This window comes from Bos indicus, chromosome 5 (genome assembly GCF_029378745.1).
Source record: "Bos indicus isolate NIAB-ARS_2022 breed Sahiwal x Tharparkar chromosome 5, NIAB-ARS_B.indTharparkar_mat_pri_1.0, whole genome shotgun sequence".
NCBI classification, from domain to species: Eukaryota; Metazoa; Chordata; class Mammalia; order Artiodactyla; family Bovidae; genus Bos; species Bos indicus.
In genome coordinates this window covers 55801077-55817619 of record NC_091764.1, presented here as the reverse complement: position 1 = coordinate 55817619, position 16543 = coordinate 55801077, and the positions used below count along the sequence as shown (strand labels likewise).

At 51.5% G+C, this 16543-nt stretch overlaps 3 protein-coding genes across 6 annotated transcripts; 2 read left to right on the top strand and 1 right to left on the bottom strand.

Annotated features, from left to right (window-relative positions):
• Positions 1 to 733: 733 nt before the first annotated feature.
• TSPAN31 (tetraspanin 31) lies at positions 734 to 3516 on the top strand. 3 transcript variants are annotated; one of them, XM_070789381.1, is made up of 6 exons: positions 734 to 947; positions 1487 to 1654; positions 1920 to 2000; positions 2314 to 2453; positions 2764 to 2877; positions 2979 to 3516. In XM_070789381.1, the coding sequence occupies exons 1-5, from the start codon at positions 885 to 887 to the stop codon at positions 2834 to 2836; spliced, it is 525 nt and encodes a 174-aa protein (XP_070645482.1). In that variant the 5' UTR covers positions 734 to 884; the 3' UTR covers positions 2837 to 2877; positions 2979 to 3516. The 3 variants fall into 3 exon arrangements, with proteins under 3 accessions (XP_070645482.1, XP_019816496.1, XP_019816495.1); XM_019960937.2 differs by having other exon boundaries at positions 738 to 947; positions 1487 to 1615; positions 2314 to 2445; XM_019960936.2 differs by having other exon boundaries at positions 738 to 947; positions 2314 to 2445.
• On the bottom strand, positions 1920 to 6747 carry CDK4 (cyclin dependent kinase 4). Of its 2 annotated transcripts, none has more exons than XM_019960935.2 (8): positions 6549 to 6747; positions 5907 to 6168; positions 5608 to 5743; positions 5323 to 5490; positions 5072 to 5181; positions 4770 to 4820; positions 4495 to 4630; positions 1920 to 4086 (listed from the first exon to the last, which is right to left on the bottom strand). In XM_019960935.2, the coding sequence occupies exons 2-8, from the start codon at positions 6122 to 6124 to the stop codon at positions 3994 to 3996; spliced, it is 912 nt and encodes a 303-aa protein (XP_019816494.2). In that variant the 5' UTR covers positions 6125 to 6168; positions 6549 to 6747; the 3' UTR covers positions 1920 to 3993. The 2 variants fall into 2 exon arrangements, with proteins under 2 accessions (XP_019816494.2, XP_019816493.2); XM_019960934.2 differs by having other exon boundaries at positions 5907 to 6143; positions 6549 to 6746.
• A 2873-nt stretch (positions 6748 to 9620) lies between these two features.
• Positions 9621 to 14673, top strand: MARCHF9 (membrane associated ring-CH-type finger 9). The gene is made up of 4 exons (XM_019960931.2): positions 9621 to 10538; positions 11570 to 11725; positions 12404 to 12596; positions 12879 to 14673. Exons 1-4 carry the CDS (start codon positions 10182 to 10184, stop codon positions 13211 to 13213), a joined length of 1041 nt encoding a protein of 346 aa, XP_019816490.2. The 5' UTR covers positions 9621 to 10181; the 3' UTR covers positions 13214 to 14673.
• Positions 14674 to 16543: the final 1870 nt, after the last annotated feature.

The following is a 16543-nucleotide window of genomic DNA, read 5'->3' as shown; positions in this document are numbered from 1 at the left end:
GTGAAAATGTGAAGACTCCTCCTTCCTCTGATATTTATTCATATTCCAGGCCCGTCCCTTTGTCTTTTTTTTTTTAACCGCCCAGGATCAGGCATGTGCTCTGAAGACTCCAGCACACTCGTGTGTCTTGTGGTTTTGTCACAAACCGGAACGCGCCGCTCCGAGGCTGCTAATTTTCATACTGAATTTCTAGCATGTTTACACCCCATCAGGGGGGGATATGAATCAGGCTATGTGCACTAGTGGACGCACTTGCAAAGATGAGAGTATTTGCTAGGTGGTGTTATGCCCAACCCGGGGCCTCTGTGGCCGGGCTAAATAGCTTAGTATTTCGCTTCTCTAGGTGTTCCCGAATGTGATGCAATAGTAGCAAACGAGAGCGTCATCATGAAGTCATTGCGGGACAAGGGGAAAGGGGCGGGAGGGCCCTCCCTTGAGGGGAGGAGCCCTTTCACCTGGCCCTTGAAGCACCTACTCTTCACCGGAATTTCCCGAGAGCCTCCTCCCTCGGATAAGTCCTCTTGCAGCCGCCACCACAGAAATCTCCGTTTTCAATCCGGGGTTTTGAAATTTAGGCTCCGGTCTCTATGAGACTCTTCCGAAGCCCTGCCCCCAGTTTTAAGTTTCATCCAATAAAGAACCTAAAGGAGGGGCCGGCAGGCGGGTCAGTGACGCGATGCAGATTGATTGGCATTCAGGACACCGACGTCCTAGATTAGTCCCAAATTTCGCCAATCCAAAGGCGGGGGTGGGACGGTGCAGGCGCAGAGGACTGGGTTTGGCTGGACTCGATTTAAAGAGACAGAAGCTGTCGGGGTCCAAGACGGTCCGCGAGACCCTCCCCCCAAGTCCTTGGGACCACTTGGGTCCCCAAAGCTGGGGAGATGGTTTGCGGAGGCTTTGCCTGCTCCAAGAATGCGCTCTGCGCGCTCAACGTGGTCTACATGGTGAGGTTTTGGAGGTGGGGGGAAGCGCCAGGGCGGAAAGGCCAATGTAGATAATGTCTAGGGGACTTCGGATGGGGAGAGGGATGTACTAGGGGTTCCGGGAAGATTCCCGGGAACTTCCGGCGAAGAGGGAATTCCTAGGGACTTCCGTGGGAAGAGAGGAGACTTCCGGTGATCAGAGGGTTTATCTAGGGCTGGGGAGGTGATGAAGTGAAGGCTCATCGTGGGGATAAAGGCCCAGCCCTCCCTCTTCTGAATTTAGGCTTCTCCCAAATGGAAGTGATGGATGAAGCTAAATGTTCCGTTTTATATTCATAGACTTTACGCTCCCTGCCGCCTCTCAGCCCTATTCCAGCCATTCTGACCTCTGATGGGAGGAGTGCCCAGGGATGGTCCTGGTCCTGGTAGTAGTACTTCTCACTCACTCACTCACTCACACAAAACTCAGTTCTTTATTGTCCAGCCACCACTCTCACCTTGACCTTTGGCGGTGATGCACACTGAAATTCTTTTAAGATATATCCTGCTGTTTTCCTTAGCTGGTAGGCTTATTGCTCATTGGAGTGGCTGCATGGGCTAAGGGCCTGGGTCTGGTGTCCAGCATCCATATCATCGGAGGAGTCATTGCAGTGGGAGTCTTCCTTCTTCTCATCGCGGTTGCTGGACTGGTAGGTGCTGTCAACCACCACCAAGTACTGCTTTTCTTTGTATCCTGACCTGAAGTGATTGGGGCACCGGGGCTCTTGGGAGGACTGTTAGCTAGGAAGTTAGAAAGGAGGGTAGGAGACCTCCAGTGTTTGGGGGATATGTCTCCTTGCCCTCCTTTATACCATACTCTATGAAACAAAAGCCAATGATTTTGTTTTCAACTGACATAATTGTGTAAGTTCTTTGACTAGATCAGATTGTTACTATAGGTGGAACATAAAGGAATCTAGGACTTTTTTTTTTTTCCATAACTCTTCCTCTCAGTACATGATCATCCTTGGTTTGGTCTTCATCTTCCAGTTTGGAATCTCTTGCTCATGTCTGGCTATTAACCTAAGCAAACAGGTAAGAAGGTGCCCTTTCAAGTACTCACTTTTTTCCCCACCCTCTAACCTCTTGACTCCTTTACTCTCAGTCTGGCCCCAAAGATCATTCTTAGACCCACTACTTCCAGAGCTATTTGCTTCCTTTGGGATGTCTGGCTAACTGACCGTGAGGACCATCCAGAAGGAAGTGGATGGTTACTGTGTCTGCACCTTTGCTTTTCAAGGACGTTAACTCTGCTTAAAAAGGGAAATTGAAACTGGACCTGGGATCAAAATGTTAGGGGATTCATAAGATTAGCATCAAATGATTTCCTTCTGCCTATATCCTCCAGACAGATGTCATCAATGCTTCTTGGTGGGTCATGAGCAACAAGACCCGGGATGAACTGGAAAGAAGTTTTGATTGCTGTGGCTTGTTCAACCTTACAACCCTGGATCAACAAGATTATGCTTTCTGCACTGCAGTGAGCTGGCATGGGAGGGGTTTGGGGGGTGGCGGTGGTTTGTGTGATAGAAAACTGGCTAAGGCCAATGCTCAAATTGGCAGATTTGAGCTTAATGTGATTGCCTGTCTCTAGCAGCTCACTTGTATTGGGGCTGTGTGCTGGTAGGAGTTGGGGGATGGATACAGATTCTAGAGAATTAGCCAAGTGAAGAGTCCAGTCTATAGGATACTCATCAGGAACTGGAAAATAATTCCTAGGGTCATTCGCCATAGTTACGATAGAGCACCATAGCAACTCTGCATCCTCCAAATATGCATATGTGTGTTTTTCGCTCAGGTCTGCAAGAGCCGGAGCCCCACATGTCAGATGTGTGGAGAAAAGTTTCTTAAGCATTCAGATGAAGCCCTGAAAATCCTGGGGGGTGTTGGACTCTTCTTTAGCTTCACAGAGGTAACATTCTCTAGTTCCCTTATATCCTTTCTGTACACCTCCAAATCTTAGCCCCAGAAATTCATAGTTCGTGCTTATCTCTTTTCTCTTTGCTGCTACAGATCCTTGGTGTTTGGCTAGCGATGAGATTTCGGAATCAGAAGGATCCTCGAGCCAACCCCAGTGCCTTTCTATGAGACTTTGGATCCTTCTGACATCTTTCCTGCTGTTTGCTCTCCCTAAGCTTTTTCTTCCCCTTAGGGAAAACTTGGGGTCTGCAGCCCTTTTTGAGAAAAAGGAAAGGGCCTTTGCCATGTTCCCTAAAGATGACTGAACAGTTAGGCTTTATGCCTTGATATGTTTTGCTGGGAGAAAGATTATAAGGAATAAAGAAAAACCCTTCTTCCTTCCTCTCTCCCTAAGGGATATGGGAAGTTTCCAGGATTACATGAGATGGGATGGGGGTTGGAGTCATTCCTGGCTGTTTCCCCTCTTCTCCCTTCCATATGCTGGACCACCTCAACACATCTTTGCTCCAAGGTAAATCAGGGACAGATCCAGAAAGAAAACTACCAAGAACTCTTGTAATAAGGAGGACCTGGTTTGGGGAAGTTCAGTAAATATAAAAATAAAAACCATTTAAACTCTATAATCAAAGAAGCCATGTAAATGCCTTTTCTTCTCTTGTTAGTAGAGGGGCTCCACTGACCCTGTGACCTAAAGAGAATCTGCAAGGAAGTTCCATCTTCCAAATGGTTTTTTCCAAATCCCCAAACAGTAAAGCCAATCAGAGGAAGAAACATTAAAAAAAAAAAAAAAAAAAAGACCGTATTTCTTTGTTTTGTTTGTCCTGTATAAAAAAGGATCCCGATATAAAGGTATAAAGAAGGGGAGAACAAGGGACATATCCCTTGGTGTAAGGACACAGGATAAAGATAAGCCTCAAAAAGAAGGGTGGGAGGGGAATATGGTTAAGGCAGTAAAATATTGTCTGTAAAAAGTTGGAGGAGGAGTCTCCACAGCTTCAGAGATGAAGGCAGAGGTTGCCTTCTCATTGGTGGGGCTCTCCACTGAAGTGTTCAAAAGAAGGGAAATTTGGTGTCTCTCGCCTTGGTTCTGTTCCAGCCATTCTGTTGTTCACTCTGCGTCACCTTCTGCCTTGTGTAGATAAGAGTGCTGCAGGGCTCGGAAGGCAGAGATTCGCTTGTGTGGGTTAAAAGTCAGCATCTCCTGAGAAGGGACGCAAATGTCAGAAAACATGGAAGAAACAAAAAAGACTCCTGCTTACCCCCAACAATACCTAGAATGGGTGATTTTCTCTATCCCTCTTGTGGACAGCCATTCAAAACAGTAATAAAAACCAGCCCGTTCACTAACAAGTCTCAGTAACAACAATGCATTTGGGTTCCTTTTATCTTGCTCCATTTCCCCCTACTGGTGGCTCAAGTGGTAAAATAAACTGCCTGCAATGCAGGAGACCTGGGTTTAATCCCTGGGTCGGGAAGACCCCCTGGACAAGGAAATGGCAACCCACTCCAGTGGGCTACAGTCCATGGGGTTGTAAAGAGTCTGACACGACTGACAAACACGGGATATCCCCCTGCAGTCTCGCCCTGTGCCCATGCCTGAGTCTATTACCAGCAGCAGCTGTGCTCCAGACTCCTCCAGCTCAGGGACCACCGACTGCACTGGGCGGGGCCCTCGGGGGGAAAAGGCTCCTCGGGGTAGAGAGACATCTCGGGGCCAGTCATCCTCTGGGGGCAGTCCAATCAGGCTATGGGGAACAGGAGAATTCTGGTCAGGAGGGCCCTTTTCCAGCCCCCATCTCCAGGGGCAGAGCCAGCTGCTGTCAAGGGCTCAGCAGAAACAGAAGGACTCGGAATGCAAAGTTCTTCCCCTTGCAGGTCACTTACTCAAAGATTTTGCCTAACTGGTCAGCTTCAGAGTTTCCACAGAAGAGAGGCCTAAGGTGAAAAGAGACATTCATTCCAGTAGCAGTCTTTCAAAGACAGGGTGGTAGATAACTACTTAGTGGCTCAAAACATTAGGGTGTGGAGAATAACGGGCTACGAAATTCCTAATTCCAGAACATTTCAGAGTTTCTGGCTATGGACAAGGTAGCCAGTAGTAAGTGGAAGAGCGGGCAGGGTATGAGTGTGGTTTATGAATAAAAGACTTGGGAAATCAAAATGTTTGGGATACTTGGGCCCCATACTTTCGACGAAACATCTCTGCAAAGATACAGCCAACGCTCCACATGTCCACGGGTGTTGCATACGTAGACTGCAAAAGAACTTCTGGAGCACGATACCAGAGTGTAACAACCTGATGGGAATAAGTAGTGCAGATGAGAGTCCTGCAAGTTACTGCAAAGCACATGAAAAAACACACTCCTTCTCAACTGCTATGGGCAATCACTCTTCTCCCCAAGCCAGATCCCATCTTGGCCACCATCATTCTACTGACCACAGGTGTAAGTGCCATCTGGTAGCTGTAGATTCTGGCCAGGCCAAAGTCAGCCAGCTTGACTGTCCCACCACTTGTCACCAGAATGTTCTCTGGCTTCAGGTCTCGGTGAACGATGCAGTTGGCATGAAGGAAATCCAGGCCTCTTAGAAATTGGCGCATCAGATCCTGGTTTGGAAGGGGGAAGTACAGAGAAACTGGGAACCAGGTGCCACACCTGAAATTACAACAGAAACTACCACAATGGTCTCAAGCTACCTCTCAGTGTCTGCCCACCCTACTTACTTTTATGGTCTCCACTGGCAAGCCTGGTGGGGGTGCCTTGTCCAGATATGTCCTGAGATCTTGGTCCACATGCTCAAACACCAGGGTCACTTTGGTCTCCCGGTCAGTTCGGGCTGTTGCACAGACGTCCATAAGCCTGGCCAGAACAAGTGGTCACTCACTGACCAATGGTCTTGGACCCAACATGGCCTCCCCTATTTCCTCAGGGTTCCCACTCCTCTTCTGACCACCACTCTACATCTATAGGTTAGGCTGTCTTTTTCCTTTCACGACCCACTCCCATGGTTCCATCTTCTCACCTGACAACATTGGGATGCTCAAAAGCCTCCAGACGCCGCAGTAAGGCCACCTCCCGAACGGTGCTGATGGGCAGGCCCCCTCCAGCACCTCCTCCATTGGGGACTCTTACACTCTTGAGGGCCACAAAGTGGCCACTGTGGGGATCACGGGCCTTGTACACTGTCCCATAGGCACCGACACCAATCTCAGCCACTGGCTCATATCGGGAGGTAGCCATTCTCAGACCAGAGAAGACCCTACAATCACAGAGGCTCAATGAGCCTGCAGGAACAAAGTGACTCCCACGAAAGACATCACAAAGACAATATCAACAGCATTCCCAAACTTCCCTGAGGGCAGCCCCCTAGGTAACACAATAACTAACCCCAAACCCTCCAGCCACGTGAGGCCCCATAACTTTTTCAAAGATGCATTTTCCTTGGGGACCATCAAGCCCCACACAAGGGAAATCCCATACGACACACCCCCTACATCAAAGACCCGACACCCAGTTCCTGAAATTACACCTCCCTTCGGCCACAAAGGAACATTATCACATCCTGCCCCACTTCCCGCCCTCGAGCAACCCTTCCATAACCAGCCCGCGTAGGAAGCAGTGGAGGGCGAGAATGGTCCCCATTCCTGAGAAGGGCTACACTCACCGCGCCCCGTGTCAGGAGCTGCGGGGTCGGCCCGTTATCCGGACCCCGGAGCCGGTCCCTGCAGCGCCATACACTCGAGGTCTGTCCTGGGCAGCTGGACGCTATGGGCCCGACCATAGACACAGGCCGCAGGCTAGAGCGGCCCCCTTTACCCCCACCCTCACCATGTGACCAGCTGCCAAAGAGGCGCGCGGAAATTGGAGGGGCGGGGCGAACGCCGGACGTTCGGACCACGTGACCGGACTACTCATGCGCAGAGGGGCAGCCGAGAAGCAGCTTTGAACGAGAAAGGGGCGAGGAGGGGAAAGAGGCGGAGGAGAGATGGCAACCACATGATCTGTTGCTATCACACGTGACCGTTTGACATTGCTTGGAGGAGCAGAGGTGTGGTTACGCTGAAGGGCACGTGACTGGCTGCCTTAACTCTGGCTGGGGCGGAGGGGCGGGAGAAGAGAGAGGGTGGAGTCCAATGCGGTGCCATGGCAACCTGGGCCACCCAGGATTCCCAGCTCCCGGCTGCAGGCCGAGCCTGAGTCTCACTACCCTTCTCTCACTCTCTCTAAGCGGGGAGGTGGGTCGAGGGACGGGAGGTGGTCCTGTGGTCTTTCTGCTCCATCGTCCATCGCCAGCGGAAAACATGTTTTCATTTGTGTCTTTGTTGCATTCATTCATTCAGCAAATGTTTACTGAGTCCTTGCTTCCTGTGTGTATGTGGGGTTTCTTTTTTTAATTTTTTTTCGAGTCTCAGACACTTGACCTTTTTTTCAACTAGTGATAAGGTTATCTATAAAGATACAGTCACATATTTTATATGTGGTCATATAAAATAGGGAGTAGACGGTGCCCAGTTCAGTTCAGTTGCTCAGTCGTGTCTGACTCTTTGCGACCCCATGGACTACAGCACGCCAGGCTTCCCTGTCCATCACCAACTCCCGGAGCTTACTCAAACTCATGTCCATCGAGTTAGTGATGCCATCCAACCATCTCGTCCTCTGTCGTCCCCTTCTCCTCCCGCCTTCAATCTTTCCCAGCATCAGGGTCTTTTCTAGTGAGTCAGTTCTTTGCATCAGGTGGCCAAAGTACTGGAGTTTCAGCTTCAGCATCAGTCCTTCCAATGAATATTCAGGACTGATTGCCTTTGGGATAGACTGGTTGGATCTCCTTGCAGTCCAAGGGACTGCCCATGTGAGGACAAAACTGGGATTAAAGGACTAATGGAAGACAGGTTAGTACAATAATCCAACAGGACGTGTGGCAAGATAATGTCGTCCCCTCTTCCCAACTTCCAAAGCAGAGACCAGATACCTTCTGACAGAGAAGTTATTGATGAGCCGGAAAGAGGAATACTTGACCTTTAAGGTTCTTTTCTGCAGTAAAATGGTATGACATGTGTGTATGATATTATATACATCACATACAGATAGACATAGGAGTGAGCATGAGCAAGGAAGTTACCACCACACTGCATGAAAGTGAGTGTTCCCTTCTGCAAACCTTGTGACTCCTTATATGGGGTTGCTGCGTTTCTCTTTTTTCCCCTATGGCAAGCTTTCCTAGCCCTTGTCCTAAGAGACTTTTCCCAAACAACCTCTGCTCACAGACATCTAGGTAGACAACAGGCAAGTTTCTCTGACTTCCCTTGTCTTACTGACTCCAACTTCTTTGTCTCCCAACCCTTTGAGAAATTGGGAATAAGGAAAAGAAGGGATCGGTTTCTCATTTATGAGAAACTGTCTAAAATCTGAAACCATTCTATTGTTCTATTTGCTCTCCTTGTGCCCTAACTTCTATTCTCCTTAATCATCTGGCTGAGGATATGAGTTCAAGCTTGAGATTCATATAAACCATGCTCCAGGGCGAAATGGAAGACATGTCAGTACAGATTTCCCCTGTTTGCATTCTGATAGTTGTAGTCCTGGGCCTTTGCTGGCAAAGGCAACTGGAATTCTGGTAAGAAAAATCCCAAGGTGCTAACTGATTAAGGGGCTTGTGAGGTGAATGTTTCATTGACTATTTTGCTAGGATTGGTGGGTTTGTAAACCTCTGGAAGGCTAAGTTTCTCTGAGTGTGTTAAACTTTCATCCTACCCCAGCAAGGTCTCACTTTAGCCTCACCCTCCACATAAGCTCACTGTTTTTAAAATAGAAGTCATCCTCCATCTTGGCTTGGGTTCCAGACCCTTTTTCTGATTAATTCATCCATCCATCCAAAATATTTGAATGATTTGTAAGAGCATTACTCTCCTTAATCACTTTCTATTGAGGATCTTTAGTTTGGCAGTCTGTCCCTGATTACATACCCTCCCTTTTCCTGTTACTTTTTTTTACCAATTAATTTTTCCCCCAGTGTGTTTGACCCAATGAGCTTCCCTGGAATTCCTTTTCCCACAGCATTGATAAGGAGAGGAGCAGGATGTAACTGTAAGGTAGAAATAAGGAATAAGAGGGTACAACTGGTTCTCAGGGTCGAGAGCCCCCATACAACAAAGAGCTAAGCATGTGTGTGCGCGTGCGCGGGTGTGTACGTGTGTGTGTGTGTGTGTGTGTGTGTGTGTGTGTGTGTGAGGTATGGTTCACTTCAGTGCAGTGGTGGTGGGTCAGGGGAATACCAGGAAAGACTCACCCCTTTAACACTCCGCTCCTTTGCTCACTTACCTCCCTCACACAATTACACACTTCTGTTTTTCATACAATCCAATTCCACCCCTTACACATTCATCTCTTCCACAGCCCCACACTGTGCACACTTTTCAGTCTTTTGTGTAAAAGTGTTTATTGCTTGAGCCCATGTCTTGCTCACTCACCTCGGACCCTTGTTTAGCTTGCTTTCTTTGCACACTCCCTTTTGCACAAGCCTCTCCCTCCCTGGTGCACCTGCGTCTGTGACCACTCACCTTCCATCCTCACCCGCTCCCCCCCCCACCCCCATTCACACACCTAATCTCTAACCCGTGTGCACATCCCCCTTCCTTGGCCACTCCCCTCCCTCCACCCTCCCCCGGGTTCGCACACTCGCCCCCGCCTCTGGGGACACCTGCTCGTGCGGGGCAGGGCGGGGATGCGCAGCCGCGGCCACTTCTCCTCGTCTCCCCCTCCCCGCCCCGCCCCTCCCTCCATCCCTCACCGGCTCCCCGGCTCCCGCCCCTCCCGCCCCGCCCGCCCGCCGCTCCGGGGGGGTCTCCGCCGCCGCCGCCGCCGGAAGGAGCCGCCATTTGCCACCGCCGAGCGCACGGGCCGAGCCGGAGCCGGAGCCGGAGCGGGACTGGGGCCAGGAGGACGGCGATGGGGGGCGGCCCCGGCGCAGGAAGACCGGGGCTCGTAACCCCGGGGGCCCGGCCCGCTCCGGACCCGGACCCGCGGGGCGCGGCACCCTGAGCCCACCCCCACCCCGCCCCCTGCCCCGGCCATGGCTGCCCGCCCCGCCGCCCCCGGGCCGCCAGCCCTCTCGGCCCCGCAAACCCCGGAGTCCCGGCGGTGGCAGCAGTGAACGGCTCTCGCAGGCCCCGTAGACCCCAGCCGGGCTTGGCTCTCTAGCGCGCGCCCCCTTCCCGGCCTTGTCCTCTCCCTTCCCCCCGCCGCCCGAGAGCCCCCCTTGCACGCCGCCCCCCGCCCCCCGCCCCCCGGCGCCCGGACGATGCTCAAGTCTCGGCTCCGCATGTTCCTGAACGAGCTGAAGCTGCTGGTGCTGACGGGCGGGGGGCGGCCCCGGGCCGAGCCGCAGCCCCGGGGGGGCGGGGGAGGCGGCTGCGGCTGGGCGCCCTTCGCCGGCTGCTCGGCCCGGGACGGCGACGGAGACGAAGAGGAGTACTACGGGTCAGAGCCGAGAGCCCGGGGCCTGGCCGGCGACAAGGAGCCGCGGGCCGGACCCCCGCCGCCGCACGCGCCGCCGCCGCCGCCCCCGGGCGCTCTGGACGCCCTGTCGCTCAGCAGCAGCCTGGACAGCGGGCTCCGAACCCCTCAGTGCCGAATCTGCTTCCAAGGCCCTGAGCAGGTCAGGCCTGGGCACCCGGCGGGGCGGGGAGGGGTTGGGGCGCGCACCTGGGGCGCCCGGAGAGACCGGGAGCAGGGGGCGGGGCCTGAGGAGGCTGGGCGGGACCCAGGGACCTGGGGTGGAAATGGAGTGAGGTTGAGGGGCTTGCCTGGAGACTTCAGGGCGCGGATTTGGGGTGGAGGCGGATCAGGGGTCTCCAGGAAGGGGTGGGGCTTTCTCCTGGGAGGGCCCCAAATCCTTCTCGCGGCTTAACCGAGACAGCCTTTCTCCCCCACTTCTCTCACCCCAGGGTCTCTGTAGGCTGAGGGCTGGGAGGTGGGCAGACAGGAGAATGCTTCTGTTTTCTACCTTGAACGGAGGCGCCCAGCCGGTGCCCTCACCTGCCTCAGTAGTTCTCTCCGTGGGGCACTTTCTTCACTTCCCATTCCACAACTTTCTTTCTCATTCCAAAGAATATTCTTTGTTTAAATGTTATGGACAAAGTTGTCCCGGGATAGTACCAAGGGGGTGTCTCTTCCTGTCTTGAGAAATTACTTTGATTAAAGGGGAACAGCTTCCACTCCCAACCTTAGGATATCTTCCTTTCAGATTCTTGGAACCTGAGGACTGTAACCTATCCCAGTCTGCACCACATCTGTGAAACACTTTACAGTGATGGAATGGGTTAGGAAGGCATGGCTCAGAAGCTCGCACTTCTGTTTCTCCAGATCCTAAGGGGTGGCTTAAGGAGCACCCTCCTCAAACTCTAGGAACAGAGAAGACCCAGTATTTACCAGCCAACTACCCCCTCCCCGTCCCTTCTCTGGTCTCTTCTATTGGGTCCAGGAAGTTTACCTTGAACTCTAAATTTTTTTTCTTTTGGGCTTGTAGCCTTAGCGTCTTGCTTTGTTTTGGTTGAAAGGCCTGATTTTTATTTATTTATTTATTTTTAAGGTAGGAGACACCTGGAGAAGAGGTTTCTCTCTCTCGAGTGGAGAGGACTATGGTCGGGTGGCGATAGCTGACAGGGACTCTCCTTACTCTTCCTCCAGGGGGAGCTCCTGAGCCCCTGCCGCTGCGACGGCTCAGTGCGCTGCACTCACCAGCCCTGCCTCATCCGCTGGATCAGCGAGAGGGGCTCCTGGAGCTGTGAGCTCTGCTACTTCAAGTACCAGGTCCTGGCAATCAGCACCAAGAACCCCTTGCAGGTGAAGTATAAGGGGAGCACTCTGAGACTGGGGCAAGGGCCTTTCAGCAGTTAGAATCAGGGACCCTCCAGGCAGCTTATTTCATCCATTTACTCTTGCTTCAAAGTCACCCTCTCCTCCATTATCATAATCTCCTGTCTATAAATATCTCCCTTCCTTCGTTTACTCACAAAGACATTTATTGGGTGCCACCTGTGTGCCAGGCCCTGGGACAACAAAAGAGGAAAAGGCAGTGGCGCTGCTGTTACTGCTAGAATCATACATGTAGAGTGATCTATGTGTCAAGTTCTTGGTGTGTATTAACTCTTTTAATCCTAATAATTATGTACCATTAGTATCTACATTTTAAGTCAGTGAGGACATTGATGCACAAGTAAATTTTAAAACTTGCCCGAAGTTACTCAGCCAGAAAGTGAGTAAGGATTTGGAATTCAGATCCTAGATGATCTGATTTCAGAGCAGTGGTCTGTCATGCCTTTCTAAAATAAGACAGGAAATGGTCTCAAATAATATAAGAAGTGCCACATTCTAGACTTGATCAAGGCACAGAGAAGACAGATTATTAGTCCTACCTGAAGCATTTCAGGAAGGCTCCTGGTGCATCCTCCTAATAAGGGCAACCCTAACCTGGCTTTCCATCTCTTTCTGTGACTTTTTGGAGCCTTTTCTCCCATACAGTGGCAGGCCATCTCCCTGACGGTCATCGAGAAGGTCCAGATTGCAGCCATAGTTCTGGGCTCACTCTTCCTCGTCGCCAGCATCTCCTGGCTCATTTGGTCCTCACTTAGCCCTTCAGCCAAGTGGCAACGGCAAGATCTGCTCTTTCAGATCTGCTATGGCATGTACGGCTTCATGGATGTCGTCTGCATAGGTGAGGGCACCTCTCTCTCACCTGCCCAGCATCTTCCTCCAACTGACACACATCACTTTCCCTGCCCATTCCCTCAGTTTCATGGCCACGTTTTCTACCACTGAGAACCTTTAGGGTAATCCTGGTGTCTCTCCCTTCCCTGCTTCTCCAGGCCCTTTGCAACCCTATCTCCGCCCCCCTGGAGAAATGCTGGCTTAAGTACCTCTGGTCTAGGTCTGGGCAGCATTGACTCTGGACTTCTTTTTTTTTTTTTGACTCTGGACTTCTTATCCTCTTGCTCAGGCCTCATCGTCCATGAAGGCTCCTCCGTCTACCGTATCTTCAAGCGCTGGCAGGCAGTAAACCAGCAGTGGAAGGTCCTGAATTATGACAAGACCAAGGACATAGGAGGAGATGCAGGGGGAGGGACGGCAGGGAAGCCGGGCCCCAGGACCTCACGGACGGGCCCCCCTACTGGGGCCACCAGCCGCCCCCCGGCTGCCCAGCGCATACGGACGCTCTTGCCTCAGCGCTGTGGCTACACAATCCTGCATCTCCTTGGACAGCTGCGGCCACCAGATGCCCGTTCCAGTTCCAATTCTGGCCGTGAGGTTGTCATGAGGGTCACCACGGTCTGAGCTGAACTCCAGGAGTGGGGATGTTGAGTCAGTGCATCGGCCAGAGATAAGCTGTCATGGCTGCTGGAGGTACCACCTGGACAAGGTGTTTGGGGCACACTGCCTCCACCAATGAGGATCTCTGTGGACAGCTTCAAGCTGGAGACATTGTCTGGCCTCTACTGCCCACTGGGTAGAGACACCTGGATACATTCCAGCCCCCACTGACAGCCCCTCACACTCATCCTGGGGCAGCCAGTGGGTAGGTGGGGAGAGCATCATTTCTTCCCTAGAGAACCGTCCTTACCTCAGCTCCTAGGGCCTCCAGCCCCCCAGCTCCACTATGGTGACTTGGTGAAGGGGGACCAGTGCCAGAAGAAAGGGGCTGTAGACCCCCCCCGTTCCCTACCCCATGGCCACAGGGCAGCTGGCAATAAGACTAGTATACATTGACCTCCCGTTCCCTGCATGAGGGCGGGGGTACTTCCCTGTGCTCCACCCCCCCATTGCATGGGGGGAGGGGCATAAAGAATCATTTATATGCACTTGGAGACTCCTTTCTCATCTGGGGGTTTTCTGGAGGTTTGGGAGGTGTGGGGAAGTTTCTCTGCAGAGGTTGCAAATCCCAAATGCAGCAGTGGTTTCTGAGTTGGAGGTGTAACTCCCACTTGGTGGTGAATAATTCACATTGGCTGCTAGGTGGCAGCGCTCAGAAGCATCTCAGGGGTGGACCTGACACCTGGGTGTTGTGTGATTTGGAAAAAAAGTCTCCCCACCGTGGTTTTCCTGTCTACCTCATAGGGCTGGATTGAGGATAAATGAGGGACAGGTTGAATGCCATTGTAGGGAAAATCAGTGATGGCATAAAAAGATTTCTAGACTAGTTCATGGTGCATTTATTTCAAATAATAGCTGATTTACAAATTCCAAAATGTTTTTCAACTGGAGTTACACAGAGTCTTGGAAATTTGTGTTAAATATCATAATAGATACGGAAAATTTGAGGGGAAATAGACATTGCAAATGTGAAGGATGGTGGTTATTTGCAAGAATGAGAGCTCCTCCAATCCCCTAAACATTGGGGGCTGGAGCAGTCCTTGTTCAGGGAATCTTGCAGGTTCTATCAATCCCTGCTAGGTAATGTGCTCACCAGGAGAAGTGGTGTGAAGTGAATTTGGACTCGTTTGGAGTGAGACAGACAGACTTTCCCAGGGTTATGAGTCTCCAGCCCCAGTTTAAGCTCCCTTGTTCAGGGCCACAGGTCTGATCTTGGTGTGCCCCAGCTAGTTGATATTAACTGGAAGATCTTGTGCTTGGAGGCAGGCACGTAGAGGGCTGAAAAAGGTTTGGGAAGGACTGATGAAGATGCCAGCATGATGCCTGGTCCCTTTCTCTTGCGGCCTTGGGGCTATGTGTTATATGAAGGATGGTGTCTTTTACGTGAACTATTGATCAGCAATTAAAATAATTACTTCACAACATTGCTTAAGTCAGATCCAGAGACCTCTCCTATTATTGGTCCTCCTCTCAGGGAAGGCTCTGCTTTGTCTTCTCCCTGGGGGTGTTTTGGGAATGCTTCTCTATTAAAGGTCACATATGCTTGCCCAGGAAATGGTCCTCCCCAATCCCTCTCCAAAAGGGGTCTCAGCCGCTGTCCATGGTGCTGGCACCCAGACTCGCTTGGGAATATAGGAATCAAAGCTGTACTTGGGTGTGAGTAACCTGGAAGTGTTGAAGTGTATCACCTCCAACCTCAGAGGGGATTCAAGTGAAGAGAAAACAGGCTGAGCCCTATCCCCCCGCCCCAACTTTTCCAGTGGGAAATAGTTTCCCCAGAAAGATAACCTTCCACATTCTCCACCTGGGGACACAGAAGGACCAGACTTCACTGATTTGCCTTTCACAGACTAGCTGGTGAGAACCAGAAGGGAGACAGCAAAACTAAGTGACTCCTAGTTCTTATCCAAGTAGATAGGGTTTAGGTAGGTATGACACAGGTGGGGTTTCCTGTGCCAAGCCTGAGCTTTCCCCCTTGATGGCCCCACATAAAGGCTTAGATATAACCAAGAATATAGGCACTTAATGTACAAGCACACTGTCCATTTCCGTGCTGGGTCCTAAAACAGGGCTAAGTGAGACAGCATTTTCCCCTCCCCTTCAGGACCATTGGAGGTATAGGTATGGAGGTTGGGACTGGCAATCTATATTGTCCTCTCTCCTTTTTCCACCTTTAAAGGATTATTGTCCAGGAAAGGGTCAGAAGGTCTGCTGCCCTTCTCAAGTGAGCAGGCCTACTTTCCCATGAGGAGTGTGAATGTGAAAAATCTTGACCACTGATTCCGGGGGAAAGGGTCTGAGAGGAAGTGGGGAGTTACTCTCCCTCTAAGCTCAGAACTGCCCCAAATCAGGTCACTTAGGTTCAAGTTGAGCTAGTGATAGTGAGTAGGGTTAGAGACTGAGAACGCAGCTGAGAAGGAGCTGAGAGGAGGAGCAGTAAAAGCACCAAACCTTGGTCTTTGAACAGGGTTGGGGGTATACCCTTACCCCTCTGTAGATCTTAACATAAATAGATAACCCCCAGAAGGCTAGTGGCTAATGGAGTTTCTGTGGAAGGGAGCCATGTCTAGGGCAGGGGCTGAGGTAGTGAGAGGAGGAGGAAGTGTGAAGTGAAATCTCCGTCTCCATCTGCTAATTGGAATGGAGGGGAGCAGGAAGAAGGAGGACAAGTCCTGACATGGGGTGGGTAAGCTAGGCTACAAAAGGCGCTGCAGGGAAGGTGCTGAGAGATTTATTTGTATGGAAGATGAGTTAATCTATATACATTACGAGTAGAGAACTGAGTCCAGCCTCTGGGGGGGCCAGAGAGTGCTGACTCAGGGGAACAGGGACTCTTGCGGCCCACTCCTCTTCTGCTTTGGTGCCCTAGGGCTTCTAGCCACCCTCACACTTGGCGTTCATCCTCTCTGACATCACCTCTCTGTCTGTATCCTTATCTTTCTCTGAAGGAAATTACCTTGGAGCAACATCTCTAAAGAGGGCAGAGTGGCCATGCTAAGGTGTCCTTTTAGTCCTGGCAGTCCAGGTTCCAAAAACACTCGTCTACCAGACAGTCAACCATCTCTGCAAGTCCCTCCCCACCCCTTTTAACAGCCTAGCCCTTGAAGCTACTTTTCAACACTACCCTTCCTCAATCTCTTACAGGCAGCCAGACTTGGCTGTTCCCACAGATAGAAATGTGTCTGGGTTTGTGATGCAAACCTTTCTCCCAAGTATCTAGACCTCCCATTGTTATGGAGGCAGTGGGGGGGGGCGGGGGGCCCTGCGGGTGGTTACTTCAGGGACCTGAGAAAC